General features: G+C 37.7%; 1 protein-coding gene across 1 annotated transcript in view; it reads right to left on the minus strand.

The window, feature by feature from the left end:
- Positions 1 to 2,241: 2,241 nt before the first annotated feature.
- LOC119417866 (triadin-like) overlaps positions 2,242 to 16,367 on the minus strand; it is a 17,776-nt gene continuing 3,650 nt past the window's right edge. Inside the window, exons 2-5 of the mRNA XM_037685121.1 lie at positions 15,646 to 15,687; positions 7,904 to 7,951; positions 3,038 to 3,187; positions 2,242 to 2,479 (exon numbers count right to left, since the gene is read on the minus strand). Coding sequence (XP_037541049.1) covers positions 2,457 to 2,479; positions 3,038 to 3,187; positions 7,904 to 7,951; positions 15,646 to 15,687 — 263 coding nt within the window. The 3' untranslated portion in view covers positions 2,242 to 2,456. The remainder of the gene's footprint in view (positions 2,480 to 3,037; positions 3,188 to 7,903; positions 7,952 to 15,645; positions 15,688 to 16,367) is intronic.

Genomic DNA, 16,367 nt, shown 5'->3' on the forward strand with positions numbered 1-16,367 from the left:
GATACACGAAAATTGTACTTAAGTACAGTAACGAAGTACTTGTACTTGTACTTCGTTACTCCCCACCACTGTTGTAGAAAGAAGTGAAACTTAACTTAACTGTATGTGCGTTTCAGATTGACTTTAGTCCACCTCTCGGAAGAGGGATGGTCCTAACTCCTGTCATGTTTGATAAAATCTAAAGTCCATTTTCTCTGTCTGCCTTTAAAAGTTACTCTTTCAAAAGAGACAAATAAGACAAATGATTATCTTAAAGAGCGATTACTTAAAACACACATTTTCATAAATAAACATTCAGTTCTGAAGATTTACAGAAAATTACATTTTGGGGTTAATAGCAGGCAATGTTTCTCCAAAAGGTGTCGCTGTCCATCCCCTGAAAAGTAAATGTCATTAAACAAAGGGTTCTTTCAAATGTGTTATCTTCACGGGAACGATTCTGGGAGAAGTACTCCTTTTTGATAAAGGTAAAGTCTCAGCAGATGTTTCAACTTCGAGGTCAGTTGAACCAAAACTCATTAAACGATCTGTCCGTTTCATGGGAAATGAGTTCATATTGGCAGTGAAGTTAACACAGTGACAGTTTTTTTTTTTTATTACACTTTCATTAGTGTCAACTAAGAAGTTAGTGAGCTGAGCTGGACACCTGTAAGGCAAAGTCTGTTTGTTCCCAAGGGAATACATGCATCTTATTTCAAACAGTTTCAAACACAAAACACATGAATGATGTTTGTTTGAAATGATGTGAACTTTTTTTTGTTTAAGCTGAGATTAACTGTTTTCTGAGATGAGGTGTTCCCCTACAACTTACACTACAGCACTGGGCTGGAGCAACGCCCTCATTACTGTTTAAGAAGCCTGAATCTGTAAATCTGTATTTCAGAGTCAGTCAGAATTTCTTTATTGTCATTCGCACCTCATGTGGTACATGTGGTGGAGCGAAATTATGTACACAGGGTCCCAGTTACATCCAACAATAAAATGTCCAAGAAAAACAGCTATAACATCCAAGATATGAACCAAGAAAAACATCAACCAAACATACACCAAGCACCCATAACACAAAACATTGAACATCAGCACAAACATGAACACGAGTCCGCGAGCAGATGCGCACGCATGAACACATCAACATTGAAACAGATCAGCAGCAACACGAAACAGATCAGCAGCAACACGACATGGTTCTTCACAGTGACTATTCTAGTCAGAGATTCATGAGTCTAACAGCCTCAGGGTAGAAGCTGTTCCTCAGTCTAGTGGTTCCACACTCAATGCTCCTCAACCTCCCCCCTGAGGGGAGTGGGGCAAAAAGTGTGTGTGCTGGGTGGGTGGGGTCCTTCATGATGCAGGCGGCCCTCCCCCCGCATCCGGAGGTGCAGACGTCTGCGACGGTGGGGAGACCGATTCCAACAGACCTCTGTGCAGCCCCCACCACTCTCCGCAAAGCCCCCCTCCCCGCAGCCGTGCAGCCTCCACGCCACACACCGATGCCCGAGCACAGGACGCCCTCCACTGCACACCTGCAGAAGGAGGCGAGGACCGAGCCCCCCAGACCAGCTCGCCCCAGCCGCCTGAGGAAGCAGAGTCTCTGACGAGCCCCCTTGATCAGGCTGGTGGTGCTGTTGCTCCATTTCATCCTACCATCACTTTTGAATAAGTCTCCCTGATGCTTGAACTCTTCCTCTTGAGTCAAAGACTCGTCTCCAATCCAGAAGAAGCATCCCAAAGTTTTCTGGTCAAGATGCAATGCTTCAGACTTAGAGGAGCTGACTCTCATCCCAGTTGCTTCACACTCCACTGCAAACTGTCTTGGTGCACGCTGAAGCTCATGGCTTAAAGACCCCCATAGAACAACATCATCCACAAAAAGCAGAGATGAGAACCCGAGGCACCACAATAATGTGGTGGAGCAGTTTGAGAACCTCTGGGCTATGTTGTTCAGGGTGTTCGCTTCTGGTAGGACATCCAATGACCAATGGGACTCAGGAACAGGCAACCTCAGCCAGTACGGGAAAACCAGAATACCCTCCTGGTGCAAGCCCTGGAAGGTGTAGGGTGGAAGTTGGTCCTTGCTGGTGAGCTCCTGGACTCGATAGAAAAAAAACAGGAAGCCACTTCTCCAAGAGTCAAAGTCGAGCGTCGTGCAAGGGTGACACCCTGGGCCTGCTGTTTCCTAGCAACAAAAATTAGCTCTTTAAATTAAATTAAAATTGCAAACATAAGGGGAAAAAGCAAGGCTTTTAATGTCGATCTTTTATTGAGCAAATTACTGTGAACACACAGAAACAAACATTTCTCTGACGTGATGCCTTTTTTTTAAAAGTTCCACTCATTTTCTTTTATACTTGTGTTAGACATGTTCAGATCATTTCAAACTGGTTCGTCCTCCTTATTCACACTTTCCCTCCACATATCACGTCCATTTTTCTTGTTTTAATTCCACCTCCTTTTACTCAGAGTTCCTCTGAATGGAAAGCTACAAACAAACAAACAAACAAACAAAAGAGTGTTCAGAAATGATGCTCATGATGAATGACCAATTATTACTTTGTCACAGAAAATCATTTATTTACATGCAAAATGATTACCGTTTGTGACAAAATTGTTTATACCGTGCATTAACAGTAATTTTCCTGTTGTTCACTGAATATGAAAGGGTCTGATATTTTCTAGCCTTGAAAATATTTATCTTTCAATGAATCCATCCACCTTGCGTAATATTATGTATATTTTGCTGCTTGCAAGCAGCCACACAGAACAGCAACTGAAATGACGTTTAAATAAAACAAATGTTTAAAATGCAGTTAGCATGACTCTTATATAATCATAATTTTTAAAAGGTATATAACACTTTGTCAGAAAAATTATCTTGTTCATATTCAGCTAAACTCTGAATGTTATTCTCACAGCACTGTGTGTGTTTGTGTAAAGGTTTTGACCTTAACAAAATATTTGGTGGAATGAGCATTAGGACATTAGTTATTAGTAATTATGATTATTTGATAAGTAATTACTGTGAGAAGTATTTTCTTACATGTGAGGGTTTCAGTTAGGTGATGAATACCTTCCTCTTCCTGATCAGGCGCGACCAGACTGGCTACAAACGTCCAAACCATCTCCAGCCAATCAGAGCTCTCCTGAGTCTCGATGACAGCTGGGCCTGACTTAACTGCGCGAACTCCAACTAACATAAAAAAAAAAAAAAAACATATTAATTGATGCAGGACTTTGTCATTTATTTTCACAAATAAAAAAGGGCTATTTAACTAAATGTTTTATAATGTGCATCTTTGAGACTGGAAATGTGCTCTTTGGTCCTGACGACCTTTTTCAACCTTTTAAATCTATGTTAAGCTAGTTCTTTTTAAATTATTATTTAATTTCTCTTATATTTAATCAATGCTGTTGATTAAGTATGTTTATTTTATGAATTGGGAAAAGCTTCAGGGTGAAGCATTATGCTGATGATACCATGATGTGTTGCCTTGCATCCAAACAACGAAAGGCTTGCTATAACTTAAAACAACTACTGCTCAACTTCTCATTTAAAGTTTGTTCTCAGCGCAAAGCAATGAAACATGGATTTTTCAACAATTAATTAGAATGCATTAAATGTAAAATATTGAAGTCTTTACAATAAATATTCTACAATTAAATAAAATTGCATTTAATACAGTTTTTAAAAAAAAAATCTCTATCAATCTCTTGCCTTTCCTTTCAGACTAACTTGGAGCTAAATTAATAATATTTTATTTGTATCTTTAAGTTTTTATTGGTTAGACCAATAAAAGAGCTGATGTTCATTACAAACTGTAAACATCTTACTGATTATTCCATGTTTTGACTGAATTGTGTGGTCATAAACTCGCATATTTGTAATGATGAAAGTGATCCTTGGTCAACCTTTGTCTTTCTTTGGCCTAATAAACCAAAGGGTGTCAAGGTGCTAATTTTGCTTCTAAGATTGTAGCAGCTATTTTTAACATCTAAATTGACAAACCCAGCTGATAACAATAACTTCGCAGAAGGTTTTTAATGTCATTGTTGAAGCACTGGATGCTAAGGATTATTGTGCTGCACTTTACTTAGATCTGTCTAAAGTTTTTGACACTGTGGATCATAACATCTTGTGTCGTAAGCTCTCAGAAATTGGTTTCTCAGATCACACCATTAATTGGTTCACTAACTCTGTCTCAGATCAGAGGCAATGTGTTCAACATAACGGTACTTCCTCAAGTTATTTAACAGTCAACAATGGTGTACCACAAGGCTCAGTCTTAGGACACACCCTCTTTACAATCTACATATGTAGGTCAGAGCATCCCTGATGCATCCTTACATTTCTATCCTGATGACACAGTTGTTTATTGTCATACTAAAACAGTTGCTAAGGCTTTCCAGCTTTTGCAATCCGCTTTCAACATCATCCAGTCAGATTTGTTCTGCCTCAAATTTGTCCTAAACGCCAACAAAACCAATGGGATGCTGTTTTCAAACAGGAGGATGGTCCCAGCAGTTCTTCCATTGATTTTATCCTTGAATGGTGTCTCTATTGAGTTTGTCAATTCTTACAAATACTTGGGTATTATGGTCGATTTGCATCTCTCTTTTAAGCTCCATGTGGAAAACTTAGTAAGGAAACAAAGTTAAACTGGGTTTCTTTTTCAGAAACAGATCCTGTCTAACTCTGAATGCTAGGAAACACTTTGTATCTGTGACTTTCCTTCCCTCCATTGATTACGGTGACATTATTTACAAAGTACATGGACGCTCCTACAAGCACCCTGTAGATGTTGGACGCTGTCTATCATGGTGCACTAAGATTCATAACTGGCTGTAACAAGCGTACACACCATTGCACCCTGTATTCACTGGTTAACTGGACATCATTAACTTCACACAGACTCTCCCACTGGCCAGGAATGGCCAAGAATAACATCTATGAGAATCCAAGAGTCCTGAAATGATGACAAGTTTATTCAGCTGGTTTCATCTGATTATCAGTTGGAAATTCCTCGGGGAGGGTTGGTGAGCATCAGATCACATGTTCTCCGGCAAATTCAGATAAGATGGCCTTCAAGGCCAGCCAAGGGAGCCAAATTCAGATAAAAACACAGTTGTTTTAGGGACAGGCAGAACTTAATGGCATCTACCTTGAGTCTGTGTTGGTCCACTCGGTTCCGAAATGTCCAAAATACATGACCACACCAAAGGAACGTGCCTGAGTAAAATCCCCAAGATCTGATCCATTCTGCCCAAAGCATTTGAGTCTGGGTACTCGAGACACGAAACCAGCCATCATAAAGGCAAGCAGCGTGATCGGGTCCAAATTTGCTGCCGACGACTTCCTTGATTGATTGATAAAACCAGCAACCAGCCGAATCCAAAAAGTATGAACCAGTTATCAAAAAACCAATTAAATATATGTCCTTAAAATCCACAGATGGCAGCAGAGATAGACACATCATTAAGTCTTCCAAGTCAATGAGATTTCCAGCTGCGTGCGTGCCAACAGGGCAAATCGGCTCGCCTAAAGCCTGTCTTCTCTTCAAAGAAATGTTGTAAATTGATTGTTGCCTTCATAAATCTCCTTCTACATGTCTCTGCGTGAGTGCAGCTACAGCATTCCCTCTCAGGACATTATTACCTGCAGTGTTCCCTCAGTGCAGACCGAACAAGGCAAAAGGGCCTTCTCCTACTCCACTCCTGTTTTCTGGAATATCTTGAAAAAAGATCTGAAGTTGTTGACTTTGACCTCTCTAAGTGTCTTTAAACATCTGTTAAGTTCCTGGGAAAAACCAGTGCAGACATGTTCCTGTTTTTAGAGTCCAAGAGGCTCAATGGGATTAACCTGTATAAATTAAGGTTGAATGAAAATAAGAAAAGCAACCTTAATGTTTAAACTGAAAGTTGTGAACAATTTTAAATTTTTGACTTCAAACCATGTATAAACTACAACTGCACTACTTCCACCTGCACTCGCTGAAATATAGTTGAGTTAATACTTTTCTGTTTTATTTGATCTACAGTTCACGATTGTTGTTATCTTTGTAGTTCAGCCTTACAATATGAAGACGCTGTGTACATGTTGTGAGCATTTTGTTATTTACTGCTGATTAAAATGCTGCCTGTGTTGTCTTAGGTGCTCTTGTAAAAAGAGTTTTAATCTTAGAGGCACTTTTATTCTGTTTGAATAAAGGCTAAATAATAAATCGAAACATAAATAAACCATTTAACGATGCGGTCGCTACGATACATCAGAAATATGCATGTGGTTGCCTAGGTGAGGTGTAAATAATGCGTTCACAACATAAACCAGCAACCATGGCCGGTACCTGCTTATATCTGTGTATCTTTTGAAAGTGTAACAACAAAAATACTCACACTCTTCGTTGCTTGTTTTTTTTGCGAATTTGTGTAATTATATTTTCATAGTTTTCTACCAAAAAGGTTGTGTTTTAATCCAAATGCATTTGGATTTGTTCATCTTTTCTGTGTTTCTCTTTCCACGGTGTCTGATTGAATTCATTCATTCATGCTGCTGACTGGATCACCATGCTAAAAGAAAATCTGAGGTTCAGATTCACAGACTTTAAACTGTTTCATAAAATCTGTGATCAAAAGACTGACAGTGTCAGTCATGGCTTGCAATTCTTTCCTCTCTTTTCTCCAGAGATGTATGTTTTTTCTTTAATTCTGGTTCAGACTGCCTTTGCTTTGATAATATATATAAAATACTTGTTTTGCTGCAGAAATAAATGCTGCTTTAAATGGATCTTCTTTATCAGCGTGTTGAAGATGTTTCCACTTCTGTATACTGTAAAGAATTCAGTTCTTTATGCAAAGAAAGTTATATATCTATAGCCCGTTATTGTGTGAACGCTTATGAAGCATATTCACACTATTTTGATCCATTTTTCTTCCGTACATTTTTCAGCGTGATTCTCATCCTACAGTTTTCAAGCTATTTCAACAAATCATATCAAAACATTCAGCTCTTTCAGGACAATCCTGCTATGACGTTTGGTATTGGTGCAACTTTAGCTTTTTGAAATATTTAGCCTTTTCTGCCACTTTTTTTTTTCCTCATAGAAAATGAACTGAGCTCATTTTACATCTTTCCAATCTTTAGATCTGTTTGCAACCGTTTACTGCTCCTTTCACATTTTGTTCTGCTTCAGCTGCTTTCAGCTTCCTTGTGCAAATTTAAACTTTTTCCAGCTATTTTCAGCTATTTTTTCAGCAGTTTTGTGCTCCTTTCAGCTTATTTACAAGATTTAGATTTTTCTGCTATTTCAGCTACTATAACACTGATTTAATGCTAATTTTAGCCTTTTCAGCTAATTCCACATTTTTACACTCATTTCAACTTTTTTCCATCTAATTCAGCAAAAATATGCTCTCTCATCTTCCTTCTGGTAATTTCAGCTTCTTTCTGCCTCTTCAGCTACTTTTCATCTGCTTTTGCTAATGTGAGCATTTTTCAATTTCCACATTTTTATGCTCATTTCTGCTTCTTTCAGCAAACATATTCATTCTGCTTTCTTCTGCTAATTTAAGCTTGTTCTACTTTCTCAGCTACTTATTTTTAGCATTTTTAGCTAATTTCAGCAGTTTTCAGCTAATTTTCCAGCAAAAAGCATTCTGCATCTTTGGAGGAAATGCATTTTCTCTAGTTTGATTCTGTTTTCAAGTTTTTAGCCAAATATACAGTATTATACAATAAAATCCATGTGCAGCTGGAATTTTCTGTCCATGCAGCTGTTAAGCTGTAATTTGGGTCATCATAATGCTTAACGTCTCGGTTTTATTCACAGTTGGATGCCTAAGAAGAAATTACTGAATAATATTAGATAACTAGAGAGTTTTATGAGCAAGTGAATGCCATGTGTCGGCTTGCCTCGAGCCTTAAAACCCCTTTTGCCGAAGGCTGATGGAGGAGGGAGACCTGAGCAGGAGAAACACACAAGCACAGCATTAAAAACAGAAAAAGAGACCGTGTGATGTGAAGCACATGCTGCTGAGAGAAACAGAAAGAGGAGGAAAGAGCGAAGGAAAACATAAATGATAGAAAGCAACATTGTAAAGTGAGTCACGCCAGGATAAACACATTATACAACATTTTCTTGTTTTTCAACCAGTCCCAGCAACAAGTGGTGGACCTTCAGCGCACTGCATGCAAGAAATATGATAAAAGAAAACATCACGTTCAAAACTCTCTTTTCAAACATGTTAGTACACGTTGCAGAAAACACAGCAAGATATATTTAGCACAAAATGTAAAAAATAAAAGGTGGCTGATATTTCTTGGTAATAAGTCTTATGTTGTTGAAAAGCCTATTTCCTCTTAAATGGTGACACATTTGTTAAGGAATGCATTTGTGGGTTGAGCAGCAAGCTTGAGTATGTGGGTTCATTATTATTATTATTATTATTATTATTATTATTATTATTATTATTATTATTATTATGCTATTGAACCGCCTTGTGATGGACTGGAGACCTGTCCAGGGCATCCCCTCCTCTTGCACAGTGACTGGTGGATATGGGCACCAGTGACCCCTGTAACTCGAAAAGAACGACACAGTTAAAGATAATGGATGGATGCTATTGATTCTTGTTTTAGTGTATTGTGCTGGAGAATTGAAATCTGAATAAACAAGACATATTGATAATTTAACAATTTACATATTAAATAAACGGGCCCATTAGCATGTGGAAGAACCATACACAGCCACAACAATCTGGCACCTCCTCCTCATGCTGCTCACCAGCTGGGTCAAACAATGCTGTGGGAAGGCATCTCATTGTCAACCAGGATTTGTCACAAGTCAGCCAGTGTGGTTGTGCTGGTCACTCTGGAATGAACAGCGAACTCAAGATCAGAGGTGAGGTCTGGACTGCAAGGAGTCCTTTCCTTCTTCTCCATTTCCTAATTATGAAGGTAGTTTCTGATAAACCCTGCTCTGTGGGGATGAGCCATGCCATCTTGGAGGATTGAGTTTTATCCCATACTGTGGAAATGAGATTGCCACTGGTTGCTCACTGGTTCCAGAATCTCAAAACAAGAGCCAGTAGCAGAACATGAATTTGTAATGGGTGCAGCCCTTACCCTCACCTCTGCGGCTCAACCCACAAATGCATTTTCCTAACAAACGTGACACCCTTTAAGGAATAATAGTTTCAAAAGTTTCATTGTCAAGATGCATGGTTATGAAAAAGAATAAACCAACTAAAAACACATTTTACTTATTTTTTATGCTATGTTTAGAGACAACACACATAATAAAAATAATTTTTACCTGTTCTGCTGCCTTTGACATTGTCTGTACAGATATAAGGCAATCTCTCACTGACTTTTCCATTACAGGAGTGTAAAATACAGATATTCAATAAATCAAACATTAATATACGTCCATACCACTTTGAAATGAAAACCAATCATAACTGTGCACATCTTCTTTTTAAGATCTTCAGATCAGCCAATTATAAACCAGGGTTAACAGAAAACACGGCTCTTGTTCATTTTGTGCTCAACAAGAGGAACATCTTGAAGGATTCAACAACTTTCAGTCAGGTCATCTGGACAGTTTCTTTTTTTTTTTTGTGCTGAAACGTTTCACCTTCCATCCAGAAGGCTTCATCAGGTGAAGGTGAAATGTTTCAGCACAACAAAAAAAAAAGAAAAGAAACTTTCCAGATGACTTGATTGAAAATTGTTGGATTGTATACCTGGATTATTGTGCATGGACTTTGTTGGTTTTGAATCTTGATGGATAATTTGGCTTTCTGAGAAAACAACTGCAGAACACCTGGAAGAAATGTACTATAAATGTTTATAAGGACTGACTTTATAAGTCATTTCACAAATTGTTTCTTCTTTAATATCCTCCTCTAAGACGTTTAGTTAAACAGCTAACAAGATGCTGCTAGTCACTGATATAACTCGAGTTAACATTTCATGGCTCTCTGAACCGTCAGTTTTTGTTTAGTTTTTCTCATCTGATGTCAGCTGATTTCAGCTGCCAGAGATCTCTGCTATAAACTGACTCGAACTTAATAACTCAATGAAATAATGAATTATAATCACCTGTACATGAAAAACACATGAACTGCACACACATAAATCACATCCTTTCAACTGGATAAAAAGTTTTTTGTACAACCTGTGTGATTTTGTAGAATTTTCAATAATGTGTTAACAGGAGATTATTTAGATATATTTATTATTTATTTACAGTTTAATGCATGTTTTTTGTTATATATATGTTTTTTATTATTATTTATATAGTTAGTCTTCAGTTAGAGGGATTCAGGTGTGGAATAGTTGTTGTAAGGGATTTCAACTGTGTTTTTCACTCTTTAAATAAAAAAAAGTATAAAAATAATTTAATAAACATATATAGTAAGGTTTGATAGTTTTTTTTCTTCTTTTTTATTATTTGTTTATGAGTTTGTATCAATTTAGCTGGAATTCCTTGATATGTTTTAGAAAATTATATAGGAAAAATTCTGCTGCTTTGATTTTGATGTATTATATATATTATTACATATTATTATAGTGAAGGTATAATAAGTTTGTGTGTCTACCTACACTACCTACACTTTTTTTTGGGTCTACACTTTGTGTTTTTGTGTTCTGAATTTTTTACGAAACTGGTTTGGTTCAGAATGTGAATGTAAATTTAGGGACAGGACTGGATAAGCCTTTGCTTCTTCCTGCTCCCTTTTTGAACATTTTTGTTTGCTGCCAGAATATTTTGGTGGAAATATTTACGTTTTTATTTGTTTATGGTTTTGTTGAAATTTTTAACTGTTTGAAATGAAATAAAGAATTATTATACAAAAATATTATATATTATATATTTTTTTCACATATGTAAAATATGTTAATGCTTTTTTTTTTTTCCCTGTAAGGCCAATACAATTTATGGATGGAAAATTCTAAAAATTAACTAAAAATGTTTTTATTTTTATAGTGTACTTTATAGTAGCTGTACTATTTCCAGGTTTTATTTAGGTGTTACATAAATCTTGTCATAATTACATTTTGACCCAGTTTTTTTCTGTGTGTTGTTGTAAGAACAATGAAATTACGATGCATTTTTTCTTTTTCTAACAAATAAAGTCATGGGATGTTTTATGTTAAATATCTTCATCCAAAATTTATTCTGCCCGTATCATTTCTTACAGTGTATTCTTGGGGTAATTTTATCTGTTGCTGAAATAAAAGAGCAAAGGTATGATTTTCTGCTGAACTGTTATCTTCTATCTGAAAAAGGCAAGCTGGTAGTTTTACTTCAGTGTGTGAGTGTGAAATAATGACTGATTTTAGCTGCAGACGCTTTAAGAAACTGTGATCACATGTTGTTACAGTGCTGCTTTGCCTGTTTTCTCTGATGGATGCAGGAAATGCTACAGTCTTCACCTCTCTCTCTCTCTCTGTGTGTGTGTGTTATAACAGTTGCCTCCAAAGCACTAAATGCATTGTTTTGATGTTCTCTGTGGATCTCTTTAATTTTCCCTCAGCCAGATGGAAGATGCTTTTTTGCCCGTTTCTCTCCCAGTGTGGAGGAGTTGCACCGACTAATGGAGCCTCATAAACAACTGATTAATGCGCTGACATTTCTCTGATGGGCACTGCGCTCTCTGCCAGGTAGACCAGGGATAAAAAGTTCAAGTTTCACCTTCTCTTTGGTCATTTTTATTCCCTTTGCTCATGTTTAGCCTCCTCTTTGTTGTCTCTTTAAATCTTTTATCTTTCTATTTTACGCGATGTCCTCCATCTCATGTCTCCTTTGCTCTTCCTGATTTTACAAACCTGTGTTTGCTTTGCTTTTCAGTTTTTAGTTTAGGACGAATCCAAAACCCTAGAGGACCGTAGGAAAAAAAAAAAAAATAATAATAATGAAAATATATATATAGCCTCAGACATGCAAAGTGGAAATCCTGAAAATAAAACGTTTTAAGAATTAAAGATTCTGGCAATCCGTGAAGGGTTGCCAGACTGTGTTGGGAATGACTCTCAGCTACTACCACACCAAGTATGCCTCAAGATTTCTACATCTGACTACTTATCGCTATTTCTATGATGGCTAAGGTTGATTAGCTGTGGCGGCCATCTTGAACTGGGTTGGCTTCAAGTATTACTGATTTGAAAATCCAGTCCTGAGACAAATTAAAATGTATTTGTTCGATACTTCATGAGATATTTTGCTAACAGACAGCGTTGACTTCAACGGTTACTGTCACAGCCATCAGTGTGCTAATGACCCATTGTTAGGCTGATGGTCCTTCTTGAGCATGTGATCAGCTGGTTTTGGTTGTCAGCAGCAAACTGGTTGATCCACTCTGAGAAGGTGCTATTTAAGAGACTGAGCTGAATACAGCACCTCAGACTGAGGAAGTCTCTTGGATGAGAGACGAAACGTTTCTAGATTTTTTTGCTTTGTTTTGTTTTTTGTTTTTTTGAATGTCCAGAGGACCAGATTGAACTTTTTTGGATTTTTCTACCTGGATTATTGAGCATGCATCAGGATAGGTTACTGTCACAGTTTGGGACAAAAACAGCAGAATCTGTAGTGTTTGCAGTTTGTACTGAAGATCATGCTCAGCCACTACCACCCCAAACTGAAGCTCAGTATCTGTAAAATTAACAGTTGTAGCCATTCTTGTGTTCGCTACAGTTGATTAGCTGCAGTGGCTATTTTGAATGAGTATGACTCATCAGATGTACCTCGAATGGTTACTCTATGAACGTTTTATTGAAATCTGAACAGTTTTATGAGATATTTTGCTAACATTAGAGATAAAAGAACACAGACAAGAGCACAGCCTGGCGGTGGGTGATAATAAAAATCAGAAAGAGAAGCTTCAATAGACAAATCTGAGAGAAGCTCATTGATGCCTGCTGGTGTTTCTGTCCTTCATGGAGACAGATTCTGTCTTAATGACCATCTGTCCACATTGTCCATCTGTCACAGTCTAAGCTCTGTTTTTTCCTTTTAAAAAAGGAAATCATTTGTGCTTAAAATCTTTTTTTCTGTCTCCCTCTCTCTAAAAAAAAAAGACGTCAGCTTTCTAAAGGTGACTGAACTCGTTGCTGTTAGTTTCTCCACCTTCTCCGTGTCAGTCTGCTCAGTTTTCCTCTGAATCACGGCGTTCATCTGCGCCAGTGCTTATTTTCTGCCATTTCGTTTCTTTTCAAACTTGAGTTTATTTGATGTTTTTACGACACCCTGAAGCCTCCTGGTTGTTAAAAATAAAAAGAATTAAAAATAATCATTAATAAAGTATTTTCATCCTCGCTACAAGACAAATAAGAATGCCATCATTAACTGTTATAGTTGCACATTTCCCCTGATGTTCAAAAATGTGCCCTTGTTATTTTCCAATACACCCACATGGTTCTTTTGTACAGAAGTGTTTTGTGCAGGGGGTGGGGGGGCAGCCATGTGATTAAAGATGCAGCACGGCACTTTTGTTTCCATCACCGTGCAAATATTTGCCACAGAAAATGGAAGATAATGACGACGCACAGACATTTGCCTTTTGTTTGCATTTCCCTCTCAAATCACTTAACCCTGAAAACAAAGATGTTTCCTTGACTTAAATGGAAGACGAGGAGCGTTTATTGATTCTTCTGCATTAGGAGTAAGTGACAGATGATTATTCTTTTCCCCAGGAAGTTTTCTTTATTTCATTTTTATTTTTCTGGTGATTGCCTGGGCCTCTAAATTGTGCGAATGATTATCGTTAAAAAAAGGTTTACAGGTGGAAAACAAATCCAGAGCCAGGAGGCTTCTTGGTTTCTCTTTGTCCGTGAGGACGAGCAGAACCAAACACTTAAAACAAATTCTCGCCGCTCTGCACCAAGAGCTGGTTACTGTGCACCTAAAACTTGACCGAAAGGAAGAACTGATGGGTGACAAATTAAAGCAGCCGAATAAATGGAAGGGGAAACACAGAGAAATTGTTGCTACACAGGAAAGAAGCTTTATAAAATAAAAAATATGTGAATTATTTGCCTTTTCCACACCTCAAAAGTTCATCTTGGGACCTTTTTCATCAATGTCAAGATAATGATAAAGTAGAAAAGCCTGAATTATTTGTGTTCTGTTTTACTAAGTGCTGTCAGCAGCTCGTTGGAGGCACAAAATTGTGAGAAAATACGTACATTTTTATTTGGAATGTCACTAAATTAGTATTTACGTCAGGTTTTGGTTTTTGTAACGTTTAATAAATAAAGATATTTACATTATTTTCATGCAAATGGCAAGTAAATGTTTTTTTTGTCAATTACATGAAAGCCCTAATTGTTTGATTGCAATTGACTTGCTGTTTTGTCTCCGTTCAGTATCCGTTTGGTGCCACAGGTCCCTCCCAAAGTTGTCTCACATGTCCTGCTCTTTCTGACGCGTGGAAACTAAAATGAGACGACTCTGTGAATATCTGAGACAAAATGTGTGATGGTGACATGAGAGCGAGACTCGGCGACTCCTTCGCAAACGTTTTGAGACATTTTGGAAACTGTTTTACAATTTTACAATAACATTGAACTAAGACACATCTGTGACAGCTAATATGTTTATTGGTGCTGCACTATGTGGCTGCATCATGTGTGTATCTCAGTGTTACTCACTGCCTGTGCAATAACCTGTGTAGTTTATGTTAGTTACGTGCAACATATATCATGTACATTTAAGCTTATATTACTATGTGAAATACTTATTTATAAAAAACTCATCCTACTTGCACTGTTATATTCTACCATGTTGTTGTTTACTATTTTTATTTTGGACCTTGTAAATGTTACATTTCTTTTTCACTTTTTGGTACTTTATTTTGTACCCTTACTGCGTAATTTGCATTTCTTGTTAGTTTTGTTTGTTTGTTTTTGGCGAGTCGAATCAGTTCTTCTCATCCTGAACATTAATTTTCATTATATTGATGACCTTGTGTTAACCTGCATATGACAAATAAACATCAAAACAATTTGTTACTGGTGGCTACGGTCCAATGATGAGATGCAGGCTTGAGATGTTGAAATGATGTAAAACAAAAAAAAAAAAAAAAAAAAAGCATGCAGGCTGTTCTGGAGTTTGTGATAAAAAAATAAAAAATAAAAATGTATATTTCTGTTACTTTTACTTTCAAATACCAGAAATCTTCCATGTGTAAAAGAGAAACTTGACAATCCAAAGTTTTCAGCACACCAGAACAGGCATTCAGGTAAATAAGTCAATGTACCTAAAGTCGGTGTTATTAAAATGGAGCATCAAGGTTTAAAAGAGAAGTCAACGCTTCTGTAAAATGTATAAAATAGTTGTAAAAATGGCGGTAAATTCAAACCAGATCCATCTGTCTGGCTGAGCAGGACCAAAGTGGATTGTCTTAAAACGATTCCCATCTCAACTCTGTCATAGCATAATCCACATGATGGTTATTTTATAAACCTTCACAACATCATCAGATTCACATTACACCATTATTGTGGCAGAAACATGATGACTGCCCTGCTGAGCGTTGATTTATCTTTTAAAACGACACGTTCACAGTGAAGAACAGGGCAGCGTGCTCTGAGACGTGCAGCACACTCCGTGCAGGCGGTGGTGTCAGGCTGGGGTTTAGTTGTTGGTTTACCAGGTGATAAACACACGGGGTCGTCACAGTATGACGTGTAGTCTGGATGGGATGACGGGTGATGACAGCATGAGGATGAGGAGGTTGTGATTGGGTGGGAGGTGAGAAAAAAAGGAGAGAGTGAAGAGAGGTGAGTTTCTCTGGACTATCCCTGCCTTGCAGGATAATCCAAGAACATGGCTGGTGTGGCAGTGGAACTGGAGGACGGGTTTCAGTAGAACTGGTAGAAAGATCAATATCACAGTAAACTACAGAACCACTGGGTTAGGCCAGTCAGATTCATTTTTTGTGAAAATTAATGCTGGGTGAACTCACAACGGCTTCACAGTCCTTTAATTCTTAAGGCCTGGCCTGAAGGCAACCTAGCACGCATGTTTTTGGACTAAAACCCACAGAAACATGAGGAGAACATGTAAACTCCACACAGAGGCTCAGGTCCAACTCGAGGATCTCTTGCTGTGAGGCAACAGTGCTAACCTTCAGTTTTGATTTATACAGTCAATTTCATAGAAATCTGTGTGGCAGAAGCAGCTAATTCTAACACTTCTCATGGCTGGTGAAGATTCTCAATCATCAATCATCATTTGCACTGGGCCAGGGGTCATTTAAAATGGAGTGTGGCAAAATGGAAGACTGTTCTGTGGTCAGATGAGTCACGATTTGAAGTTCTTTATGGAACACTGGGACGCCATGTCATCCGGACCAGAGAGGACAAGGATAGC

The sequence above is a fragment of the Nematolebias whitei genome, chromosome 12, assembly GCF_014905685.2.
Source record: "Nematolebias whitei isolate Nwh7 chromosome 12, NemWhi1, whole genome shotgun sequence".
Taxonomy (NCBI): Eukaryota; Metazoa; Chordata; class Actinopteri; order Cyprinodontiformes; family Rivulidae; genus Nematolebias; species Nematolebias whitei.